At 52.2% G+C, this 24,449-nt stretch overlaps 4 protein-coding genes across 4 annotated transcripts; 3 read left to right on the forward strand and 1 right to left on the reverse strand.

Moving 5' to 3' along the window:
• Positions 1-271: 271 nt before the first annotated feature.
• Positions 272-3,964, forward strand: EV422DRAFT_246756 (uncharacterized protein). Its single transcript, XM_053065707.1, has 2 exons — positions 272-859; positions 931-3,964. Exons 1-2 carry the CDS (start codon positions 386-388, stop codon positions 3,760-3,762), a joined length of 3,306 nt encoding a protein of 1,101 aa, XP_052928824.1. The 5' UTR covers positions 272-385; the 3' UTR covers positions 3,763-3,964.
• Positions 3,375-17,446, forward strand: EV422DRAFT_246716 (uncharacterized protein). The gene is made up of 11 exons (XM_053065706.1): positions 3,375-4,378; positions 4,444-5,490; positions 5,558-5,963; positions 6,033-6,415; positions 6,474-9,719; positions 9,782-10,361; positions 10,424-10,949; positions 11,008-12,808; positions 12,882-13,205; positions 13,279-16,647; positions 16,720-17,446. The coding sequence occupies exons 1-11, from the start codon at positions 3,794-3,796 to the stop codon at positions 16,954-16,956; spliced, it is 12,504 nt and encodes a 4,167-aa protein (XP_052928825.1). The 5' UTR covers positions 3,375-3,793; the 3' UTR covers positions 16,957-17,446.
• Positions 17,447-19,596: 2,150 nt separating this feature from the next.
• Positions 19,597-22,281, forward strand: EV422DRAFT_246676 (Nup85 nucleoporin-domain-containing protein). Its single transcript, XM_053065705.1, has 2 exons — positions 19,597-19,702; positions 19,780-22,281. The coding sequence occupies exon 2, from the start codon at positions 19,838-19,840 to the stop codon at positions 22,094-22,096; it is 2,259 nt and encodes a 752-aa protein (XP_052928826.1). The 5' UTR covers positions 19,597-19,702; positions 19,780-19,837; the 3' UTR covers positions 22,097-22,281.
• Positions 22,282-22,337: 56 nt separating this feature from the next.
• On the reverse strand, positions 22,338-23,961 carry EV422DRAFT_246596 (uncharacterized protein). The gene is made up of 3 exons (XM_053065703.1): positions 23,682-23,961; positions 22,940-23,613; positions 22,338-22,875 (listed from the first exon to the last, which is right to left on the reverse strand). The coding sequence occupies exons 1-3, from the start codon at positions 23,749-23,751 to the stop codon at positions 22,579-22,581; spliced, it is 1,041 nt and encodes a 346-aa protein (XP_052928827.1). The 5' UTR covers positions 23,752-23,961; the 3' UTR covers positions 22,338-22,578.
• Positions 23,962-24,449: the final 488 nt, after the last annotated feature.

Below are 24,449 nucleotides of genomic sequence, written 5' to 3' on the forward strand. Positions count from 1 at the left end.
CTTTTGTTCGTTCTGCAAACCGCCAGCGGCCACAGACTCCTCACAGATCCCGTTTCTTTGTCGGAACTCGTAAAGTCACGAGCGTGGGACAGCCCCGCAACGGTTCCGAGAACCCAAGAATGGCCATCTTACGAGAACCGGGACAGCTGCTGCTGAGCGTCTCGCCCACTCCCAGGCGGCGCCCCTTCGCCGTACGAGAAGGTCGAGCGGGGCATACGATGCATATCTTACAAGAGCTTCTGATAGCGACCTAGAAAGCCTCTGTATTTTGCCATACTTTACCATCTTCAGCACGTTCTCTTGTTTTTTGAACAACATACACAATAGATATAGAGACGTTAAACGACGACAGTGCTATCACACATCATATCATAGTGTGTTCAAGATGCTGGGCAATAGCGATGTTCGTCATGGCCTTACCACTACTTTCCCGAACTTGACCGGAAAGAATCTGTCTCTCAATGCCTGCGCTGCCGGCAACAGCACGACAGCTGTTCTCACCACCGAACAGGTGTTCGATTTGTCTCGACCTCAAACGGAAGCCGCTTGCGAGGCTGCTTACGGGAAGGAGTCGTTCACTGGCATGCTCAGACTTGCGTATGCGCGGTTGATTAGCAGCTTTGTTGGTGAACAGGAAGTTGGGTTTTATATCACCGAGAGCGATGGAGGACCTGAAGGCCATGCAGCTATTCGTGTCCAGTTTGACGCAAGGTCGTCGAACGCTCAGATGAGTGGGCGGTTGCAGCATGGAGGCTGCGTTCCTGATCCGGCGGTCGTCACAGATTGCATGCTTTCCATTGACCTGGACGGCCGGCAAGCGGAGTCAGCCTTGGATACAGAGATGCGGGATGGATGTCAGGTATGTCCAGCGATTTACACAGCCGGACGTTTGCCTAAATATGAGTGCTGAAATGGCTTCGTCCCATGTAGTTTCATCTCCACATCTGCGCCAGCGAATCGAACGACCTTATTACCTTTCGGCTCGCGTATCGAGCGACCTTGTTCCCGGAAGCATTTGCTCGTGATATTCTTGCTCAGTACGAGCAGATTCTCTGCTGGTTGATCGCACATCCCCAAACATCCTGCCTGGCGCATGTCGATTACTCCCGCATTCCGACTCGGGGGTTATCCATTCTCAATCCGACGCCTGTTGAGCACACTTCCAAGAATGCCGTCCAAGTTTGGCCCACACTGCTGCACCAATTGGTTGAGCGTCAAGCCGAGCTTCATCCAAAGCGGGTCGCTCTCGAGTTCCTGCACTCTCTGGAGGACAACAGCCGCACGTTGCTCACCTATGCAGAGCTTAATGATCGCTCCAACCAGCTAGCCCGGCACCTTGTGTCATATGGCGTCTCTTCGGATGACAAGATTCCCCTCTGCATGGACCGCTCTCCCAACATGTACATCGTTGTGTTGGCGATCTTGAAAGCAGGCTGCGCCTTTGTTCCGCTCGCCAGTGACTTGCCTATCGATCGCTTCGGCTACGTGGTTCGCGAGGTAGGCCCCAAGTTGATCATCATCGACGGGAGTGCTCCTCGCGCAGCGCTCCAAAAGAATGTCATCGGAAGCGTCCCAATCTTGGATATTGAATCGAACTTCGTTGACGACATGCGTTCGGCGCTACCTTCCGGCAATCTAAAAGTGTCCGTGGCCGCCAACAATCTGGCCTACATTCTATTGACAAGCGGATCGACTGGCGTTCCGAAATTAGTGCAAATCGAGCACAAAGCTGCTGTGGAATCCATCCTGTCGCACCATGCCATCGTTTCTCACGACGAAACATCAGTGATGCTAGCCGTCAGCTCCTACACTTTCGACGTCAGCGTCTTCGATATGTTCTTCCCCCTGTCCACGGGGATTCGCTTGGTATCCTCCTCGAAAGAGTTACTTCTAAGCAATCTCGAGGAGGTCATCAACAGTAACGGTATTACGCTGATGGAAATGACCCCTACGGTGGCTGGGATGCTCAGCCGCCAAGCGGTTCCCGGCATCAAGCTGCTTCTGACCATTGGGGAAATGCTCACTCGCAAGGTTGTGGATGAATGGGCACCAGGAGGATGTCTCCTGCCTCTCTACGGACCGACGGAGTGCACAATCCATTGCACCTACGCACCCAACTTCTTGCCCGACACGAAGCCCACCGATATTGGCGTGCCTATGGACACCTGTTCAATGTATGTCATGCCGCAGCAACTCGACGAGGCAAAACCAATTTGCCTCGACGCCTTGCCCATTGGTCATGTGGGCGAGCTCTACGTGGGGGGACACCAAATCGCGCGAGGTTATCTTAACCGCCCAGAGGCAAACGCGAAATCATATTTCAACGACCCGTACAGCGGTGGCGGACGGATCTATAGAACTGGCGACTTGGTCCGGATGCTACCAAAGGGCACGCTCGAGATCATTGGGCGTGTCAGTAACGACTCGCAAGTCAAGCTTCGCGGCCAGCGGATTGAATTGCTTGATATCAGCCATCAAGTTCAAAGCGCGCACGAAAGGATTGAAGACGTGCTAACTGTTGTCGTAGCCGATGAGGAAGGAGCTGGAGGAAAGCTTTTGGTGTCGTACCTCGTTTGCGGGGCAAAGCATGGCATGCACACTCTCTTTGAGTATGAAGGACTCAAAGTCTTGCAATCGCCGGTAGTCGAGCAGCTGGTTCAGGAAACCGTCGCCGCGCGCCTTCCTCCATATATGAGACCGAACGCCACGCTTCTGGTCGAAAGTATCCCTAAATCCAGTTCTGGCAAGGCAGATGTCCGACGTTTGAAGGCCGTCTTCTCCGAATACCAAAAACGACAGATGCGGAAAACCCTCGCATCCGAGACCGAGGCATTGACTAATGCCCTCACATTCGACGATCCTATCGCTGTCATCGTCAGGGATCTTGTCTGCGAAATCAGCCATACTGCCCCGACATCAGTAAGCCCGGAAACCTCGATCTTCTTCCTTGGCATCGACTCTCTTGCCTCTTTCGCGCTCTGCCGTCGCCTGAGGGCTCAAGGACTGAGCATCTCTATGTCCCAAATATTGAAGAATCCCACGATTGGCGGCATCGCGGCCGGCGTTCAAAAGGTCGCTGCCGCTCACACGACGGACCCGGCGGCCGACAGCTTCAGGCAGCTGTTTACCGAGCAATTGGCTGGCATCAATCGTATTGGGATTGCGGAGGCGTTGAAGACCGATGCTTCATCGATTGAAGACACCTATCCAGTCACCCCAGTCCAAGAAGGGCTTTTGACAGAAGCGTTGGCTGACCCAACTGGAAGGGCATTTTACGATCTCATCGTCATTCGCGCCACACAGCCTGAAGCTACGAATCAACTAAAGGAGGCATGGCACGATATTGTCTCCGCGCATCCCATCCTACGCACTGGTTTCGTAGAGGTACCGCGATCACTCGAGGCTCCGTGGAAGCTCCTGCAGCTTGTCTGGACGTCAGAACAATGCGCAGCTTCTTTCAGCGAAGTAGCCATCGACTCTGAGGATGCGCTTGATATCATTACCCAAGAACTCCAAGAGAGTTTGACGCTGACTCTGGACAATTTGCACATTCCGCCGGTCCATATGAGGCACGTTCGGGTCACTTCCAACGGCGCATCTTGGCTCCTGTTGAAAATTCATCACGCCGTTTACGATGGGTGGAGTGTACCGTTGCTCTTACGCGAGCTGAAAGGTTTGTCGTACCACTGTTCATCTGTTCAGGACCGTTCAACTGATCTTCGACATAGAGCACATCGATGGCACCTTTCAGATTTTACCTAGCCCGTCGTTTCGGGAATACGTCGAGCATACTATGCGTGACCATCATATGCACAAAGAGAAAGCATCGCAGTTTTGGCGCTCCTATCTGCAAGAATTGCCAATCTTGCAAGAATTCCCCTGTCTTGTGAGCGGAGTCGGCGAGCATCCGACCGTCACGGTAGCGATGACATCCCGAACTACGTCCGTGAAGAGTTCCACAGTCGAGAGGTTCTGCCACACAACAAGCATCACCCAACAAACCGTGTTCTTCGCGATATGGGCAAAGCTCTTGAGCCTTTATAAAGGGCAATTAGACGTTACCTTCGGAACCACTCTCGCGGGACGAGCATCTAACTTGGACAACATCGAGAACCTCCTTGGGCCTTGCGTTCAGATGGCCGTCATCAGGGCCGACGCTTCTGCCGATGATCAAACGCTCCTGCGGACTATACAACGAGCGTCCGCGGACGTCCTGGAGAACAGCTTCATCTCTCTTGGCGAAATCGGGAGGTCGCTTGAACGCAGGGAGGATACGAAGAAGCTTTTTGATACCTTTTGTGTGTTGCAAAAATACGAAGAACACGTCGATGCCGGTTGTGAACGGTTCGAAGTTGCGGAGACGAAGGACTTCGTTGCGGTATGCATGCATTGTCCTTGTCCTTCATGTTGGACGGGATTACTGACGCACAAACGCTTCCTCAGCACAAAGTCACGATCGAGATCGAAACTAAAGATGGTTTCGTTGCTTTGCGGTGTCGCTACAACACCGGCGTGCTCCGGCCTGCCCATGCCGCAAGTCTGCTCGAGGAGTACGAAGACTTGTTGATGAAACTGATCAATGGTCAGCAACATACGCCTGCGCCGACCACTCTTTCGACCTTCCCTGCCCAATGTGTCGTGCTGCCTCTGGATGACGCGACAACTCTCCCCCTTCCACTTGGGTGCGCTGGGGAGCTGTGCGTGAAGACCAGCTTAGTTGGAGACAATATCTCCGATGCACTTTTCCGTACCGGAAACGTGGTGCGAATGCTTCCAGATGGAGAGCTGCTGCATCTGGGTGTCCGCAACAGGGATCCTAGCGTATCGGAATCACCGTTTGCCAGTAAACCCAGCGGTCCAGCGATCGAGCAGAGCGTTGAATCGGAGCTGATGTCACTGCTGGCGGAATTCTCGCGTGTGTCGATTGCCGACATCAGCAGGTCAACCTCTATCTTTCAACTGGGATTTGATTCGTTGCTTGCAGTGCAGTTTTCAGCCAGGCTCAAGAAGGAGATGGGGATTCAGTTAAGCATGTCTGATATATTGGCTTGCGGTTCTGTGGAGAAAATGTCAGAACGTCTGATGAAGCGCGTGGATGCGAGCGTCCCCATCACCCTAGGATGCGATCTCATCCTCACTTTCGACCGAACCTACCGAAAGGCAATCTTAGACCATCTCGGAGTACCTTCGGCCTCCGTATCGATGATATATCCGTGCACGCCGATGCAGGAAACCATGTTGGCAGCGACTGCTAGGGGAGAACAAACCTACTTGAATCACTGGTTTTTCAAGATCGATCCAATTGTCGACGTGGAGAGATTGCATAAGGCTTGGAAGGAAGTCGTGACTGCTACTGACGCTCTGCGAACAAGCTTTGTTCAACTTGGCGAGATCTTGGACGGCGAAGTCACCGATCATTCCGTTGCTCAAGTCGTTTGGAGCGAGCCTGAGTTTAGATGGGAGAGTCTGTCCCTGACCGGAAAGCTTGACGTAAGTTCGAGTTCGAGCTATGCGACAACAAAAAAGAGTCAACTCCTTATACAAAATGTCGTCTTAGGCTGTGTCCATGGCAGCGGACGCCAAAGCGGAACTGAACTCGTCAGTCCCGCCATTGTACTTCAAGCACATCACCTCGGAAGTCGGACAATACCTCATGGTCACCATACACCACGCTCTGTACGATGCTCGCTCGTGGCAGCTGATCGTGACCCATGTGCAGCGGTCGATCGCGGGAAATGACTTGCCTATCTATAAGCAGTTTTCGTGGGCTGTGCCCAAGATCCTGCAGAGAAGCGCGCAAAATGAAGAAGCATCTCGAGTGTTCTGGGAACGCCTTTTCGACGGGTTCGAACCAACCACGTTCCCTGATCTGTCAGGAACTTCTGTAAAATCTCCGGGCCGACATGCGGTGATACGTGAACTCACCGCGAGTGATTCGGCGCATATAATACAAAAGTGTCGCGGTGAGCATTTTTGATCTGAGACGAAAACATGCCAAGTGAACTTAATTCATCAGAAACACTTCAAAACAGATATCGGGATCACGCTTCCTGTCCTTGGAATGGCCGCCTGGGGTCTCTTATTGCAAGCATACACGGGACAATCCGAAGTTGCTTTTGGCGTCGTGCTGTCGGGGCGGTCCGATGGCTTGGATACATGCACGGGCCCATGCATCAACACATTGCCGTTCAGGATGGGCAAGGGAGCTTCTGGGACGAGCAATGAGGTCTTCCTGCAATCCTTGTTGCAGGCCTACACGAACCTTCTAGAACATCAGTTCACGCCCTTACCCAAGGTCAATACGTTGGCCAGCGCCTCACGACCTTTGTGTGACACGCTGTTCGTATTCGACAAAGTTGAACCAACAAAGGAAGATGACGTGATCCGAGTCGAGACGGTTGTCGCACCAACAGAGGTGAGGAGTGCACTTGAACATGGGTATGGCCGCCGTTTACTGAATACCCTGTTTCAAGGCCTCTATTGCTGTAGAATTTCTTTGTGGCAAGGATGGTCTCTCTATCGAGATTGATTACGGGACAGCTCTATGCTCCGAATCGCAAGCCGTCATACTGGCTGGCCAATTTGAGGAAACACTTTTGAACCTGGTCAAGCCGAATGCGTTGACGAATGAATGGCATATGTCATCACCTTTACTTTCCATTGCTCGTCGAACGCAAACTTCCACCGTATCTTTGCTTGAAGAGCGATTGATGCATGATTACGTTTCTGAACACGCGGAGCATCGACCAACTGCAATTGCGCTCGAGTTCGCTGCACAACTGATTGAAGGAAACCACTTCAACGAGAAAATTTCGTACGCAGACCTCAACAACCGGGCCAATCAGATAGCACATCTGATTCGCAGCAAAGGACTTGAGCTAGAGGATCGAATTGTTGTTTGTTTGCCGCGTTCGCCCCTCTTCTATGCGACCATGCTGGGTGTTCTCAAGGTTGGCGGCGTTTATGTTCCGATTGACCCAGATATGCCCTCGGAGAGGAAAGCATATATCGCTCGGGACACCGAAGCTCCACTGATTCTGACCACTCTCGACCTGAGTGGCCAATTTGATCAGATCACCGACGCTCAAATTATAGCACTGGACACTCCCTTGGTAACAGCGGCACTGAAGTCCTTGCCAGGCTCGAATGTCGGCTTACAGGAACTCCGGTCATCTCACCTCGCTTATTGTGCGTACACTTCGGGCACAACGGGGAAGCCATCGGGGGTTCTAGTTACCCACAGCAACGTCTTTCATGCTCTCACGGCTTTCCGGGAAAAGATTACCTCTCTGACACCCACGTCACGTTTCATGCAACTGGCGTCCGTTACCTTCGATGTCTCAATCTTTGAAACCTTCCTACCTTGGAGTGTCGGAGCCACCGTCGTAACCGCGCCAAGGGAAGCCATTCTTGCGGATGTCACTCAAGCAATCTGCATTCTGCGAGTGACCCACGCCGATCTCACTTCGACGGTGGCATCGTACGTGAAAAGCAAGGACGTGCCTCAATTGCAAACCCTGGTGACGGGCGGTGAGAAGCTTTCTCCCGAGGTCCTGGCGGATTGGGGCCCGACTGGGAAGCTCGCAAACGCATATGGTCCAACAGAAACCACTATCGGCGTTTCCATGTTGTTTCCGGTCACGACTTCAAGTAAACCAATCAATATCGGACCCCCTCTCCCCGGCGTGGATGTTTTCGTTTTGTCGATAAACGAGAATCCTACCCTCGTGCCCCGAGGCGGTATAGGTGAACTCTGCATCGGCGGTCCATTTGTTACACGCGGCTATCTGAACAAGGAATTGCAGACGGCCGACAAATATATCTCATGGTTGAATCCTGTTGAGAGGAGCGGAAAGGCGGAAAGGCTATACCGCACGGGCGACCTCGCACGCCTCTTACCCGACGACTCCCTCGAGTATTTGGGTCGCACAGATCAGCAAGTCAAAATCAATGGACAACGAGTAGAACTCGCCGAGATTGACGCGGTCATTTTGCAAGCGCATTTCGATCTGTCTGCCTCATGCAGCATTCTTTTCGATGATAAAATCCGTAATTTGAAAGAGTTGGTGACATTTATAGTTAGCGGCAATACCGACAACGGCGAGACGGTTGCCTTACCCCTATCGGAGAAGTTTCAAACGCTTTCTACTGACCTTCGCATATTCGTTCGACAAAGACTTCCCGCTTATATGGTTCCGAGACGCTTCATTTTCGTGAACAAGCTTCCTGTAACGAGCAATGGCAAGCTCGATGTGAAGCTTCTTGAAAACTTTTGCGGATCTAAGCAGCATCGGGAGATCGGCATTGACCGGCAAATGTCTAGCTTGGAGAAGAAAATTGCGGCCATCGTCGCAGCCGTCATGAAAATCGAACCGAAAACGATTACGGCGTCCACAACATTACTGGAAGTCGGAATCGATAGCTTGAAAGCCATGCTCGTCTCCTCGCGTCTCCGCCGCGACGGAATTGAGCTTTCAGTATCCGTCCTCCTCCAAGATTTGAGCATTGCTGATCTGGCAATCTTTCATGAAGAATCGGAGGCCAAGTTCGAGCTGGCCGGCCTTATATCCGTTGGCAAGGCAAAGCTTGCCGCATACCAAGACCGACATTATCTTGCAGTGGCGAAATCAGTCAACGATCCAGCCGATATAGGGGAGTTGCTACCTTTGCTTCCGATGCAAGCAGCTCTGATTGCCCAGACTTCTCAGAGCGACGCCGCGGTATATCTGAACCACTTTGTTTTCGAGCTCCCGCCTGACACAGATTTTGGCGCCTTAAGAGCCGCCTGGGTCGAGGCAGGCTATCGCACTCCAATTCTCCGAACCGGCTTCGTGAACGATTCTGCCGTTGTGTATAAAACTACACATTTCGACTTCTGCTCGGTGGAAGAGCTGCACCCTGACGTATCGTTGGGCGAAGCGATCCAACATTGGAAGGCCGAATTAAGGGACTGCCTCAAGGGCGGTGTTCCTCCCATCAAAGTGGCGCTGATAAAGGAGAGCAACGTCTCGAAAATGATCTTAGTCATTCATCACGCATTGTATGACGGTTGGAGCCTAAGGTTCCTGTTGGCTGACGTCCAGCGACTATGCCGCCGCGAGAGCATACGACAGAGACCACCGTTTGCGAAATTCTGTGAATTCTTCTGCGGCATAGACCTCAGTTCCGCTCTCGCGTATTGGACGGCAGAGCTCCAAGATATTTCGCCTGCGTTCTTCCCATCGATCGGCGGGAAAAGGCTGGTCGGACCGGATCATGGAACCCAGCGCCGTTCACTACTACCCGTCTGGATGTTGAATGACTTTTGCAAGAGACATAGAGTCACGCCCGCCGCTCTCGGGCAGTTGGTCTGGGGAAAGCTGCTCGGGTATTACACTCGTAGTCACGATGTGGTGTTCGGAAATGTGGTTTCGGGCCGCAACATCCCCCTTGATGGGATAGAAGACGTGATCGGGCCGACTTTCAATACCATTCCTTGCCGTGTGCGACTTCCCTTCGGCCAGAGCAACAATACCGTAATGCAACAGCTGCAAAAGAACAACGCTATGGCCACTCCTCATCAGTTTTGTCCCATTAGAGACATTCAGAAGGCGCTGGCTGGCCAAACTGACGGAATGGCTTTATTTAACACCCTCTTTGTGTTCCAGAACGGGCAGACGGAAAAGTTGGCTGCCGAGGATCACCTTTGGGACGAGATCCAGTCTCTTGCGGCCATGGACGTAAGTTAACCGTGTAGCTCCCTTTATCAACGCCAACGTTGTTGACGGCGACGACTTTTCAGTACTCAGTTTCCATAGAGATGGAGATCGACGGAGATAGCCTATGCCTGCGAGTAGGAGCCCGTGGAGATTCAATGGAAGAAGGCTACGCGGACACGCTTTTACAGCAATTGGACGCTATTTTACTGGACGTTGTCCGTGCTCCTCAAGCTGATGTGCAGAAATGCCACTTTCCCCCTGAGCTGCTGTCCCTTGCGAATAGTCCCCCGACCGTCTACCCTACGACAGACTTGCTTCATTCTCAATTCGAATCGTACGCCGCGTATACGCCAAACGTCGCTGCCGTGGAGTGGGTTCTCCGCGAGAATGGAGCTGAAACCGTGAATCTCAGCTTCGGGGACATGAACCGCGAAGCTAACCGAGTAGCGCACGCCTTGTTGGGAATGGGAGCTACACGGAGAGTCATACCGGTTTTAATGGATAAATCCTTGCGAATGTATTCCACGGTTCTCGGGATATTGAAGGCCGGCGGGGCTTTCACTCCAATTGATCCGACCCTCCCGCAAGCGATTCGGATGCATATGTTGCAAGATTCCGATGGTCCGATTGTGTGCACCAACGCGAAATACTTGGAAGAGCTAGGTAGGCTCAATTGGGGAGGATGTATGCCAGAAGCTTCCTCACACGTTGATCATATCCCTCAGATTCGATTTCCGGAGTTGCTCTCAACATGGACGATACGAAGATCTTCGATGGTTTTCCGGACACAAACCCTTCAGGGGTGCCGGTGACCAGCTCTGATCGGGCCTATGTCTTGTACACTTCCGGTACTACAAGCTTGCCAAAAGGCGTTCAAATCCAGCACGCTAGTGTCGTTCAAAGCATCCGGTCTTTCTGCGAGTGTATTCCATTTCCTGAGAACTCTCGGAACCTTCAACTCGCCGGTGTATCGTTTGACGTGGCGTGGTGTGAGTTGTTTTGTGCGTGGTTCAGAGGATTCACGCTCGTTTCCGGTCCCAAGGACGTGCTTCTACGGAACCTTCCTGGAACCGCGTCGGCTCTTCGGATTACGCACTTGTCGATGACCCCCTCCATCGCAAGCATGTTCAAGCGCGAATGGTTCCCTACCCTCCGCGTCCTGATACTGGGAGGAGAGATGCTGACTCAGGCAGTACTTGACGAGTGGGCTGGCCGCGATGATGTCCTGCTTTTCAATGCATACGGGCCTAGGTATGCATGTGAAGCAATCACGCACTTGGTTCGCACAATCCTAATGAGAATTTGACAGTGAGAGTACCATCGGGTGCGTAATGCACACGCGTGTTCAGAAATCCACCAAGCCCAGCAACATCGGTTTTCCACTACCGACATGCTCCATTTTCGTTGTGGATGAGCAGTTACGATTCGTGCCGAAGGGTGTTGTGGGCGAGTTGGTGGTTGGCGGTCCACAAGTTGGGAAAGGTTATGCGAATCGACCTGAGCTTACGGCAGAAAAGTTCATCACGCTCAGGCTCCCACAGGGCGACCGGGTTAGGGCGTACTTAACTGGGGATCTTGGACGGTTGCTTCCCGATGGTTGCATTGAGTTTTTGGGACGCGCCGACGAGCAAATAAAGCTGAACGGAATTCGTATCGAGCTGGCGGGAATCAACACGGTTTTGCTGGCCGCCCATCCGGCTATCTGCGACGTCGTCACTATTGCCACGCGGCGCCAAGAACACAACAAGGATCAAATTGTTAGCTTTGTCACTTTGGACGAATCTTCTCACCAAGCTTCGAGTGCACTGGTACCTTTAGCGTCATCAGCTCCTGCAGTACATCAAGCGATGACAGCTGCGTCTCTAGGACTACCTCATTACATGATTCCGAGTCACGTCTTCCACATCGCGTCACTTCCAACCACTCCTAACCATAAAGTGGACAAACGGGAGCTCATCAGGCTTTACCAATCGGTGGATCTAGACTCTGGAGACACGGTGGAGGAAGCGGGGGAATGGACCCCGTTGGAGAAGTCGATACATCAATTGGTTGCGTCAGTGGCGAAAATTGCCCCCGATACGTTGGGCAAATCGACATCCTTCTTCCGCGTGGGAATCGACTCACTTACCGCAATACAAATCGCATCCAAAGCTTTGGAGAATGGATGGGATATTCCGGTTTCGGAGATAATGCGCCATCCGTCTGTGGATCGCATCGCCAGACTTATCGAGAACCAACAAATTGGCGAAGACATTAGCGAGAACAAAAGTGAGGCCTTCAACGTTCGCGCGCGGGAGTTGGCGGAGAAGGTTAAATCTATGGAGGTGACACCGCGGGCGGGCATTCCGAAAGTTTACCCATGCACTCCTCTGCAGGAGGGCATGCTTTTGGAAACATTGAAAAGCAGCGGGCGGTACATCAATCACATGATCTTGCGTATAGAGAGTTGGATTGACATGGAGCGATTCAAACACGCATGGTCGATGGTTATTGCCAAGAACGACATCCTTCGCACAAGCTTTTCCCAGACCGATTCCTTCGTGGCTTTTGCTCAAGTTGTTCATGATCGATTCGATTGCAAATGGACACATATCGAAGTGGCCGCCAATGAAGAACTGGATACGGCCATCCGGGTGCAGATGGAACGCGTTACTGAGAAACATAAGAAGCTCGTCGGGATTCCAATCGCCTTCGCATTGGTCGAGAGTCCAGAAGAACGGCGAGTTGTGGTCTCCATGCATCACGCACTTTACGATGGATTCAGCTTGCCTCTGATCTTCCGAGACGTTATCGATGCTTATGAAGGTCGTGATCCTGCTATCCGTCCCCAATTCGAGCACCTGGTGCGATACATCGATGGACTTGATGGACAGATCAGTGAAAAATACTGGAATCTCGCCCTACAGGACTGCCTACCTTCAATTTTTCCTGAAGATCTGTCCGGAGAGTTTGTTACTCGGCGGGAGAAGGTGGAACAAACCATCGAATGCAGCATAAGCAGGCAGGAAGTAGACGATGTGTGCCAGCAACTAGGTGTAGCTTTCCAAGCAGTTGCACAAGCCGCTTGGGGGAAGATCCTCCGTGCATACATCGGAAATGACGACGTGGTGGTGAGCACAATGTGTCACATTATTGGGCGTCATGATTATGATCTGATCAAACCTATTTTGTCATTGATCTTAGTTCGGACACGTCGTCTCCGGCAGAACAGTTCCCATGAAGAATGCGACAAACATCATCGGCCCGTTTCTGAACACCATTCCCTGTCGCGTGACCTTTGACAGCAGTCAGACCAATGGAGATGTGGTTCGCCGGGTGCACGCGAATAATATCGCCGTTTTGCCTCATCAACACACACCGCTCCGTTCGATTCAAAAGTGGATTGAGAATCGAGCGGCCGGAGGGAGACAGCTTTTTGATACATTGTTCGTGTTTCAAAAACATCAAGGTGGGCACTCTGAGGGAAGCGGATGGGAATTGATGGACGGCGGGAAGGCGGATGTGGAGGTGCGTTTCTTTCCTTTCCGTCTCGGCGGTAAAATGGGCGGGCATCTGCGCTAATCATCAGTACAATCATTAGTACGCTTTGAGCCTGGAAGTAGAGCAGCAGCAGGATGTGTACAGCTTTTACGCAGCCTGCCCGGCCTCTATCATGTCGAGTGACCCTCTGCGCATTTTACTTCAACAACTCGATGAAGCTATCGTCTATATTTTGCGCCATCCCGACTCGCCATGCACTCTGCTTACACAAGTCTTCAACGAGAAGCTGCTCTCCGTTCACAATGCTGGGATAGGAGTTTCCGAGTACCCCGGACTTGAGTACATGCATAGGGGTGTGGAGTTCTTTGCCCGCGAGACGCCTGATCACCCCGCTCTAGAGTTTGCGACCTTCGGGGACGTCATTATCAACGAACGCCTGTCTTATGCTGAGCTAAACAGCCACGCAAACTGGGTCGCATACAGCCTCATTCGCTCCGGGGTCGCGCCAGGGTCGTTGGTGCCAATATGCGTTGAAAAATCTGTGTGGATGTACGTTGCCGTTCTCGGTGTTCTGAAAGCATCCTGCAGCTTTGTAAGCCTGGACCCCGACGCGCCGGTTGATCGGAAAAAGTTCATCATCAATGATGTTGAGGCTTCACACGTTGTGGTTTCGCGTGCACAGGCACAGCTATGGGCATCGGAGTGTGCGGTGAAGGTCTTGGTGGTCGATGCGAGCTCGCTGTCCCGGTTGACCCAATCGACATCAAATCCCGACGTGCGAATCCCAGTTTCGCAGTCTGCCTACATGATCTACACTTCCGGGACTTCGGGCACCCCAAAGGGGGTTGAGATATCTCACGAAAATGTTGCTCACGCCTTGGGCAGCTTCCGAGAGCTTCTTCCAGTATCACGTGAAACGCGATTCCTGCAATTTGCGACGATTGCATTCGATGTTTTTGTCTTCGAATGTTTCTTGTCGTGGAGCGCCGGCGCCACTGTTGTGACAAGTTCGAAGGAATGTCTGCTAGCGGACCTTCCAGGCGCCATTCGGAGGCTACGCGCAACGGCCGCGGATTTGACTCCAACCGTGGCTGCGATGATTAGTAGGAAGGATGTTCCTTCTCTATCGCTGCTCGTGTGCGGGGGGGAGGCTTTGACGCAGCATGTCCTGGACGAGTTTAGCGGACAAGATGGATTGATGCTCGTCAACGCTTACGGGCCCACGGAGCTGACCATTGGATGCACATTACTCCGGCCAGTAACGAAGAGCATTAGGCCAAACAACATCGGTCAACTGTTCCCGACATGTTCTGGATATGTCCTATCTGAAGATGGCGCCATAGCCGTGCGAGGGGGCATTGGAGAACTGTGCGTTGGTGGACCGCAAGTTGCACCGAATGGATACCACAATCGGCCTGAACTGACCGAGGAAAGGTTTACCTTGGCACCGATCACGAAAGAGGGGATCTACAAGACCGGAGATTACGTGAAAATGCTGCACGACGGTTCTATCCTTTTCTTGGGGAGGCGGGATGATCAGCACAAGCTCAACGGCATTCGTGTTGAGCTGGGGGAGGTTACCGCTTGGGCAAAGAAGTCGCACGATGCAATACAAGACGGAATCACGCTTTTACTTCGCCATCCTCGACAGATGCGTGATCAGATTGTTTTCTTCGCCGCCTGCGATGTCGGAAAGATTGGGGATGCTGCCGACGCTGACCTATTGATAAGGTCTGATTCGGCAATCGTGAAGACAATCGTGAAAGACATTCTGCGGACGGCGAGGGAAAAATTACCTGCGTATTTAGTGCCTTCAACTGTTTTGCTCTTGAAGCGCGTTCCACGAGGCCGAACAGAGAAGGCTGACACGAAAGAACTCTCTCGACTGTACTGCTCTCTCGATTTGGCAGACATCGCTGTGAATTCAGACGGAAGCACGGTAGACGGAGACGACGTCTGGACACCCACGGAACGGATCATCCAGGACGCGATCATATCTTTGACAAACTTGAACGCCGACGAAGTTTTCAGGACCGTAACCATATTCTCGATGGGTTTGGACTCTATCGCAGCGATTATGCTTTCCTGTAAATTGAAGGAAGCAAATCTGGATCTCACTGTGGCCGATATACTGCAGAATCCGACCATCGAACTGATGGCGATCATTCAAGGCAAGAAGCAGGAAACCAAGAGTGGAAGTCTTGCGCGGAGATCGTGGCGAGATTCCTCAGTTGCACGGTCCTTGAACGATCCGAGCATCAGGAATCAGGTGGCGGAACTGCTGTCTATTGCCCCAAAAGACATTGCGGAAGTGCTGCCAGCTACTCCCGGCCAAATCTTTGTGATGTCGGCTTGGCTGTCATCTTCAAAGCGGTCCTATGTGGCTTGCTTCCCGTTTATCATCTTGAACAAGAAGGAGGAGCCCACCCGGTTTTGCCCTGATCGCTTTCAGCGCGCTTGGAGAGCCTTGACCTTCCGTCATTCAATCCTGCGGACTACGTTCGTATCCTGTCCCAGCGATCGAGGGTTTAGCGCGGATTTCCCTCTTTTGCAAGTCATCCTGGACAAGACGCTACCAGCTGCGTGGAGGAATGACAAACTCGCCGAAGTCTCCCTAAGTGCCGAATCGGTGGCCACCCTGTTGGAAGTCGAGACGCGTCAACCTTTAGATCTCACGTCCCCTCCCGTGGTCGGCCGGCTTGTGGAGTATGAAAACGGCGGTTGTTTCTTCTTGACGATGCATCACGCTCTGTATGATGCTTGGTCGTTGCGCGTCCTCAGAGAGGAGTTAGCAGCTCTTTATCATACGATCGACTCGAGCGCACCTACCCCTGAGCTGAACAATGCCTCCTTGGACTTCGTTCATTACTGCGCAGAGCAACTGTTCTCAGGTGTGACGGAGCTGGATACGAGGGGGGTCAGTCACGAGGAGTTCTGGCGAGAATCTTTGAAAGGTTCGCAAACAACGATATTCCCGAGATCGAATCCGATGTTGCCAGCAGAAAGCACAGACGGTGTCAGACGGACCGCCATCCTCATCGAGAACGCCGTAAAGAACGCCTCGATGTGCGAAGATGCCTGTCGCAAGCTTGGCATATCGCTGCACTCCGTTTTCCTAGCGGCGTGGGCCAAAACCTCTTTCCGCGCAACCAATACGGCCAATCCCATCTTTGGGATTTTCAACTCGGGCCGATCGGCTCCTATCCCCGGCATCCAGCACTTCGCAGACCCCACGTTCAACGTGGTTCCCGTAGCGCCAAAGGCATGCGACACAACCAGGCTGATTGACCTCGCGAAGCAAATGCATCAAGATCTGAACGCCATGACGCCACATATCCAACTGCCGTTGCATAAGATCCAGGAGTGGGCTGGTTATGGAAGGGAACGGTTGTTCAATACCAACGTGAACTTCTTGAAGCTTCCCAGGAGGAGTGAGAACACCGCGGAAGCTTTGTTTGAGCCGGTTGAGGTATGTGGAGTGGTGTCCAGTCACCGTCCGACTTAGATCTTGCCCTCACCCTATCTTTCTCTCAACCTTCAGGCGAAACCCACGTCAAATCTGCAGAGAACCATGCCAATCTACTCTTCTTGCCTCGACGACCTTCCCACAGCATCTTTGGTCAAGATTGACGTAGATGTGGAGATCGTTGTTCGGGGTGATGGGACTATTGCTGTTGGCGTATTCGCCGATTCGAGCTACTTGACGGAGGAGGATGGGAATCGCGTTATCCGAGAACTTTGCGAGATGGTGGAGTATGGCTTATTGGCCGCTCAGTAGCACAGTCCTAGAGACTTCAGACACTTAGAACAATAGGCGTAGGACAAAAGACTCTACTAATTTATTGAATCCTTTCTACAATATGTGCATGGTGGGGGACAGAATATAAATCAAAAATGCGAATGAGCTCATTTTATGTGGATGCTGTATTGAACCTTCCGGAGGGACAGTGCTCAAGCCTCAGATTCCAGGAAGAAGTAGTTGCCGGCCAGCTGTGAGGATTCGAAAGAGAGTCAGCTACGATTTCAACATCATCTGCGCGATCGTTGTACATGAAATCAAACTGACCTTCTGCTCCTTGTCTTTCACGGATTCGGCCTTGTTGATACGCGGCCGGAAATTTGTGGGATCTCTTCGGAAAGTGATTTGTAGCTCCTTCAAGAACTTGTTCATTCCCGTCAATAGAGACTCGGGCCTGTTCGTGAGAGATCAATGGTCAGCACCAGATTATAGATCTATGGCCGAAACTTCCGAGAGACTCACTTGTTAGCGCGGGCCTTAACGGACGGTTGACCGTCGTAGACAATCACACGATCCGCCAAGTAAGTGGCCATGATGAAATCGTGCTCCACGATAAACGCAGTCCTCTTGTTGTGGAGGATGTATCGCTTGATGACTTTCGCGGCGATGATACGTTGCTCGGAGTCGAGGTACGCGGATGGCTCATCGATGAGGTAAATGTCGGCAGGCATGCCGAGAGCGAGGACGATGGCAACACGCTGCAATTCACCCCCGGAAAGCGTCGTTACAGCTTGGTCGATGATGTTTTCGATTTGCAAGGGCTTAACGACGTCAGTCTGAAACTGGGGGTGCATGAAAGCCTGCTTGATCTTGGCGATGAAAAGCATGCGCACGGTTCCTTGGAACTTCGGGCTGATTTTCTGGGGCTTGTAGGACACCTTGAGCTCCGGAACTTGCTCATCCACCATCAGCCGCAAGCTGACCAGCAAGCATTCGAATGAAAGTAGTCTTTCCAGTACCTATTGATGAAAGAGGTTTAAGTATGACCACGAAGAGATGCAAGTTTTGTGACTTTGCCACATACCGTTTTGACCAAGCATAACCAAGATCTCGGAGTCCGTGAATTGTCCACCTTCGATCTGCAGAGAGAAATCTCCGAGCTTCTTGGACATCGATGGGTACGCGAATCGACGCATCTTCTCGTTGATGGTGTCATCCGCCGTCTCTGCAAGTTTGAAAACCAGCGACTCATCACGGAACCGCAAGTTTTCCGTCGGCACTTTTCCGTCCAGGAAGATGTTAATGCCTTCCCTCACACTGAAGGGAAGGGTCACAACACCGTACGCTGAGGGCATTCCGTACAGAACGCAGATGAAGTCGGACAGGTAATCGAGAACTGACAAATCGTGCTCAACAACAATGACGTATGTTGTAGGGTTGAGTAGCGACCGAATGACTCTAGCGGCGTTCAAACGTTGTTTGACATCTAGATACGAAGACGGCTCGTCAAACATATAGATATCGGCCTGCTGTACGGCCGCCACGGCAATAGCGAATCTCTGCAACTCTCCTCCGGAAAGGTTCTCGATGTTGCGCTCCAGCACATCGGCCAGATCGAGGTGATCGATCAAAAACGGCTTGTTATCCCGCTCCAACTTTGCCGCCAAAATCTCATCGACCTTTCCTTTGATAGCCTTAGGAATGTTATCAACATATTGTGGTTTGATGATGGCTTTCAAATTGTCCTCCAAAATCTTAGTGAAGTAGTTCTGTAGTTCGGAGCCTCGGAAGTATTTGAGGATGTCCTCCCTAAATACGTCGGCGGTGAGCTAACAATGCTCCCCATTTTGCAGTGTCCAATCAACCAAAAGCAACTCTCACCAGTCTGGGGGCTCATCGAAACGGCCCAAGTTGGGCTTCAGGCGTCCGGCGAGGATTTTGAGAGCCGTCGATTTTCCGATACCGTTTGTTCCTACAAGTCCAAGAACCTGGCCCGGGCGAGGTACTGGCAACCTGTGCAGCTTGAAGGAGTTTGCTGAGTATCGGTGGGTGGTGTCCTTCTCCAAGTTCGTCGGCAGGTTGATGATGTGGATGGCGCCGAAAGGGCACTTCTTCACGCAGATACCGCAACCAATGCAAAGCTCTTCGGAAATGAAAGCGATCTTGGAGTTCGGGGCGACTTCAATGCAAAGCTTGCCTATTGGCGATTGCGGGGCGCAAGAGTCAGCACTTTCGCTCAGAAGTTGTTACGCTTCCAGCCACTTTCAAGGGCTCAGAGAATAGCGCACTCACCCATCCTCACAACAGGACAAGACTTTTTGCATTCTTGCCTGCATTTCTTCGGTTTGCATTTGTCGGTACTGACAATGGCTGGAAACCACACATAACACGAGAGATCAGCAACGCTCCGCAAGATAAAACGGCACATTTGCGACGTAACGACTTACCAATACGAGTGAGTTTGTCTGACATGCTGGGCAGCGAGCACCGTCCGTGCAGCGAATCTCAGTCCTACAGCTAGCGGGTGTGTCTGTGGATGCATGCAGTTGCGTCAGTGGGCGAGCGAAAGGAACAGCGACCGTGTGGCGCATGCGTGGCTTGTGAGATCCGCGTGGCGCAGTCGGAGTTGCCCTTCGGACTCGCTTTGAACCATCCCAGGCTCAACCAAGATTCTCTGCAGCAACTAAGACGATACATACTGAACGGGGCCGGAGTTTCAGCGCTAATGCACCCCATCTGAAAGTGAAGTGCGTTCGACGTCTGTCTGTGTTTGTGTTTCCGAAGGGTAGGTTCGGTAACTGGCCGTCGAATGCTGTTTAACGCGTCTCACCGGAATGTTGGGTTTGGCCATCTCCCACGAAGCACAGGAGTTTTAGATTTCGACCGTAACTTATTCAGACTTGCAAAGGATCGCAAAAGCATGGCGAAAGGAATCTCGACAGCTCAGGCTCCTTCCGTTCTTCACGCGGGCTTGTGCCCAGCTGGTGAAACCTCCCAGTTGACAAGTCGGCAACGGACGATATGCGGGCATCTCGCACCCATACAGAATGAAGCCTTGGTACATCTGTCCACGTTCCACTCAACTCCGCAGTCTTCAGGCTCTGAAAGGCCACGACGTAGCTCTCCGAACGAACAAACCATAGTTACAGCAAAATTTGCGAACGACATCCCGTCGTCTCAGACGGCCTTCGTGCATGAAGCGTACGGCATATTCGCTTTCTTTCAGAGTGGCGTGAGGACAGCCCTTGCTGGTGGACAAGGAGTTGGTGGGAGACCAGGATTTGCAGGGCGGAAGTCTTTAGGGCTCGGCGCCAGTCAGCGAGCCGGACATGGAGCAACCGAACAACGAGGAGTGCCGGGAATCCTTTCCGCCAAGGTGCGGAAAATTGCATTGCAGACATGTGGTCAATATCGAAAGATCATGGAGGAGTATGTGCAAACTGTGCATGAATCCTCCGCCAGGGACCAAAGCGTCTCGAATACATTCAGCGCAGCGCATAGTGCGTTTGAGTTGCTCGAGTTGGTCCACCTGAAGAGCGACGTTCTCGATGGTCCTGGCCAATGGGATTATGTGCAAAAGGACTTTGCAACCTGGGTCGATAACCACTATGCTGCACAATACGCAGAAGACTATGAACCACTGCAAAACGTGATGAGTCCGAGGGAGCATCCAAAATACTGGAAGATCGTTTTCCAAAGCCTACTTCGTGGCCACCTCCTCATCGCTACGGCACTTCTGAAGCGACACCCGGACTACGTATCACCTACAGCGATGAACACACCCTTACGCGGACTTTCCAGCACCATGGGCATTGGAGCAACAAGGGAGCCTACAGTTGCCATGGTGCTGCGGATGATCAACTCAATGCCCCATCCCAAAGCCTACGCACAGCAGTTGCAATTTGAAGAAGCCCTTCGACAGTGGAGGGACGAAGTGACGCGGGCGCAAGGGTTACTGAAAAAGCTACCTTCCAGCACACCAGACTTGTCGGAGCTTACGAGGGTGTTGCAGATGGTCAGCGGAGAGACGACGGTCATTCTGCAGACAGCGGAAGATTGGAGAGAAGGGTTATCCGGGCTGATTCACTTCGTGCACCCCAATATCAAACGCTACGAAATTGTAGAGCTTCTCGGCAAAGTCAATGCTTCTGTCGACGAGTCTTCCTCACAAGAACTGATGGAGATATCGATCATCGAGGGTAACTTTGCGCGAGCGATCCGGTATGCCACGAAATTTGACTGGTGGTTTGTGGCGCATTTCGTCGATCTGCTGCATCATATCGGATTACTCGATGATGCCACCCTCATGTCATCGATTCCAGGAATCGGTGACGCCCGGGAGAAACTATCACCTCGCGATTGGTTCGTCTTGAGTTACGGCGAGATATTACTGGCAAATCCCACGCTTTGGAGGCTAGGTCTTGAATACACGGCAACCAGCACATCGACCGGCAGAGCAGTGCTGGAAGCTATCCTGGTCCGTATCCCTCTCGACGGCGCAGCATTAAAGCGAAAGAAGCTGCTTGCCTTTTGCGAACGTTACAAGCTGGATCACGCCGCACAGCAGATACACCGCGTTGTCGCCAGGGATTGCTATGCAGAAGGTCGCCTTGGGGAAGCCATCGAGCACTACATCGAGGCGCGTGAGCACGCGAAAGTCTCACGTTTGGTCGAACAGCTCATTGACTCCTACCTTGCGACGTCGGATATGATGTGGAGGGAAATCGCCGGTCGGCTGCGAAGCGAGGCAGTCAAAAGCAACGTTCGTTTAGCTTTCCTCGTTCGCTACCGGGAATTCCACGATCTTCATGACGCGAACGACCTTGTCAAAGCCGGTCGGCTCCTGGTCGAAATACTGCAAGCTTCGTTCAACGAGACCAATGCCAGGCTGCTTCCAAAACGGTTCGTCTTCACCACACTCCTCGACTGCCTGCGTTTGCTGAACGGCGAGGCAACAACAGAGCTTGTTTTTGGGGTGCGGGATACGATGGAACTGATGAGATGTCTGGAAGATATTGCAACTAGTCATCGGCGGCAAGAGTACTTGGGCGCCTGGGTGGCTGCCAAGGAAGGTGGGGATGTCACCTCAGGCGTGGCCAAGGCGGAGGCACAATTGCAACTAGTGAGAGAGGCGTTGGCGAGAAATCTCGCAAGGGCGTACTTGGAGCACATGCCATGATATCTACATCTACATGTGACGTGTCGACAGCCTCACTGCGTGTACATAGTGTGTTATACCGGGGCTCTACGACTGTTGTCTCTGCCTACTTATGATTCCCATCATGGGAATAAGATCCGAAAGAGAAAGCCGTGCTATTTCTACTGCTGTCTGTTCACACCTTCATGCTTCTTCGAAGAAATCGCCCTGGTCGTAGATCCTTCTCTAAAGATCTGCCGTTTCATCGCTCAATGGGGTTTGCACCCACTCCCAAGCTCTTGCCGCGCCGACATTGTAAGTGAAGAATCGCTTGCATAACCACGTCCCGACGGTGAACAGCCAACCGAACATATAGAGCTGGCCGATGCCTCGTTTCTAGTGGACACGTTACATGTCAATCGGTGCCCGACTACAAGATGCGACGCAATCACCCACCGTTCCGAAATATAAAAAGATCTGCGGTACAACCAATTTCCGCACGACCAGGTCCTCCTCCCCTTTGGTCATCTTGATGAGGTTCTGGAGAGCCCGATTCGGGTTAGGTCAAAAACTAACCACATAGAGGGTTTCATAAAGGGCTTATTCACCTGCACGATCGTATCCGCATGCCAGAATGCTGACAGCCCTGTCTTGATATCCGCCGAGTCGACAACATCTCCTCCAGCAAAGATATTCGGATACGCATCATCATCTATTTGGAGAGTTTGTTTGATTCTGACCAGATTGTTCGCGGGATTGATGACGGCCGGGGAAAGCGTCGCAAGGACATCGCTGTTGGGCGTCATGCCTGTACATGGAATCTATATGCACCCGTGGCTCGTTTAGCTCGACGCCCAGAGAGTGTAGCTGAACTGCAACGCTTACCAACAGGTCGCATTCAATCTCCTTGCCAAGTTTCGTTCTCAAGGTACACAATACGCCGTCTTCTACGCCTGAGTCCGGGATGATCAACCGATCTCCCAAGATCTGATGAACTCCCAGTTCCTTCAAGATCCCATACGACTTGCTATGAATGCCCATCTTGTATCCCATCATATAACGATCTCTGGAATGCACTATCGTTACGGTCTTCTCCGGATAGTGCTCCTTGATCTCCGCCGCGAGTTCCAGTCCGACCGCTCCCGCGCCAGCGATTACTATCTTCTTCGCATTAGCGATGCGCATTTGATAGGATTTCAGCACAGCGATGCCTTCGGCCTTCGTGTGGGAATCGTTCAGATTTCCGGGCGATGGATGTCGCGCACCCGTGCAGTACACCATGTAGTCGAAGGTGATAGAGTCCCCAAACCCTTCTACTGCGCGGTCCAGCTTCACTTCGGTGCGGGTTATGGAGATCGCTTTCGCGTGCACAACGACACCTGTCTCTGGAGTGGCGAATAGGTTGTCGTAAGGCACGAAGAGCTCTCGTTCAAACCCTGAGATGACCGCCGCCCGTGGAAAACCAAACATGTAGTGCGCGTGGTTGTGCGGTTCTACGACGACTATGCGGTACCCGGGCGGCAATGGCGCAGTCCGCATTTTCATCACCGCCGAAATAGCTGTCCATTGCGTAAACTGTTAGCATGGCTCGGCATGTCAATCTTGGTGTTGAACACATGGGTCTTACCGACGAAGGATCCTCCTATGAAAACGACATTCTTCACAGGGGCAGGGTCCGCTGATGGTGATCCAGTCATAGCAACGTTGGGAAGCGCCTCTTTGCTTGAGGTCGACTAGAAAATCTGTGACAACGCCGTTTGCTATCCTCTATCGAGAGGAGTTCTTGAACGATGCTCGGGAATCGATACACTCTGAGAGCCTGACCTATCATGTACCTACTATATACAGCATGGCGACTACATATACTGTACAGTACAAGCAATAGGGAGACGGTAGCCTCACTCCGACATGGTATCGGACCGCCAGTGACTTGCAAGCATACCGCACGCATTTCCGCGCCGACATGGGAAACAGTGGCGTCATGATTTCAGTAGCGCCCAAGCTATTGCGAGGCGCTTGACATTGATTGGCCATCTGTCCCCGTATAGAGGATATCATGGCGGGCCACGCAGCGGAACAAGTCCGAATGGTTCTGCATTGCCGAGAATTCCATGTGAGCTAAAAACCTTGTTCGCGCGGTACCGCCGGATTTGACGCGTTCCGGATAAGTCTATTCAAATAAGTGCAGCATGCGCAGTTTGCCGTTTTGGTTGGCCATCGAACGCGTCTTGCATCCCGATTCACGCTAACGCCGGAACGCATCGCGAACTTGGAATGTACAGTAATGCACACACTGGCATGCATGAAAAATGAATGTAGGGATATCTCCATCCCGCTCCTCTGGCAAGTTGAGGTTTGAAAGGAAAAAGCCATGGCACCCGGTTTCCTGCTCCGG

This window comes from Fimicolochytrium jonesii (genome assembly GCF_025526975.1).
Source record: "Fimicolochytrium jonesii strain JEL569 chromosome Unknown EV422scaffold_3, whole genome shotgun sequence".
Classification (NCBI taxonomy): Eukaryota; Fungi; Chytridiomycota; class Chytridiomycetes; order Spizellomycetales; family Powellomycetaceae; genus Fimicolochytrium; species Fimicolochytrium jonesii.

Bases quoted from the DNA above. Each gene is read 5' to 3' on its own strand.
- EV422DRAFT_246756 (XM_053065707.1), top strand. From the start codon at position 386: ATGCTGGGCAATAGCGATGTTCGTCATGGCCTTACCACTACTTTCCCG. The intron at 860-930 runs GTATGTCCAGCG...CGTCCCATGTAG, and splicing joins AGATGCGGGATGGATGTCAG to TTTCATCTCCACATCTGCGC.
- EV422DRAFT_246716 (XM_053065706.1), top strand. From the start codon at position 3,794: ATGCGTGACCATCATATGCACAAAGAGAAAGCATCGCAGTTTTGGCGC. The intron at 5,964-6,032 runs GTGAGCATTTTT...ACTTCAAAACAG, and splicing joins TATAATACAAAAGTGTCGCG to ATATCGGGATCACGCTTCCT. The intron at 16,648-16,719 runs GTATGTGGAGTG...CTCAACCTTCAG, and splicing joins CTTTGTTTGAGCCGGTTGAG to GCGAAACCCACGTCAAATCT.
- EV422DRAFT_246676 (XM_053065705.1), top strand. From the start codon at position 19,838: ATGGCGAAAGGAATCTCGACAGCTCAGGCTCCTTCCGTTCTTCACGCG.
- EV422DRAFT_246596 (XM_053065703.1), bottom strand. From the start codon at position 23,751: ATGACTGGATCACCATCAGCGGACCCTGCCCCTGTGAAGAATGTCGTT. The intron at 23,614-23,681 runs GTAAGACCCATG...CGCAATGGACAG, and splicing joins CATAGGAGGATCCTTCGTCG to CTATTTCGGCGGTGATGAAA. The intron at 22,876-22,939 runs GTAAGCGTTGCA...GGGTGCATATAG, and splicing joins AGATTGAATGCGACCTGTTG to ATTCCATGTACAGGCATGAC.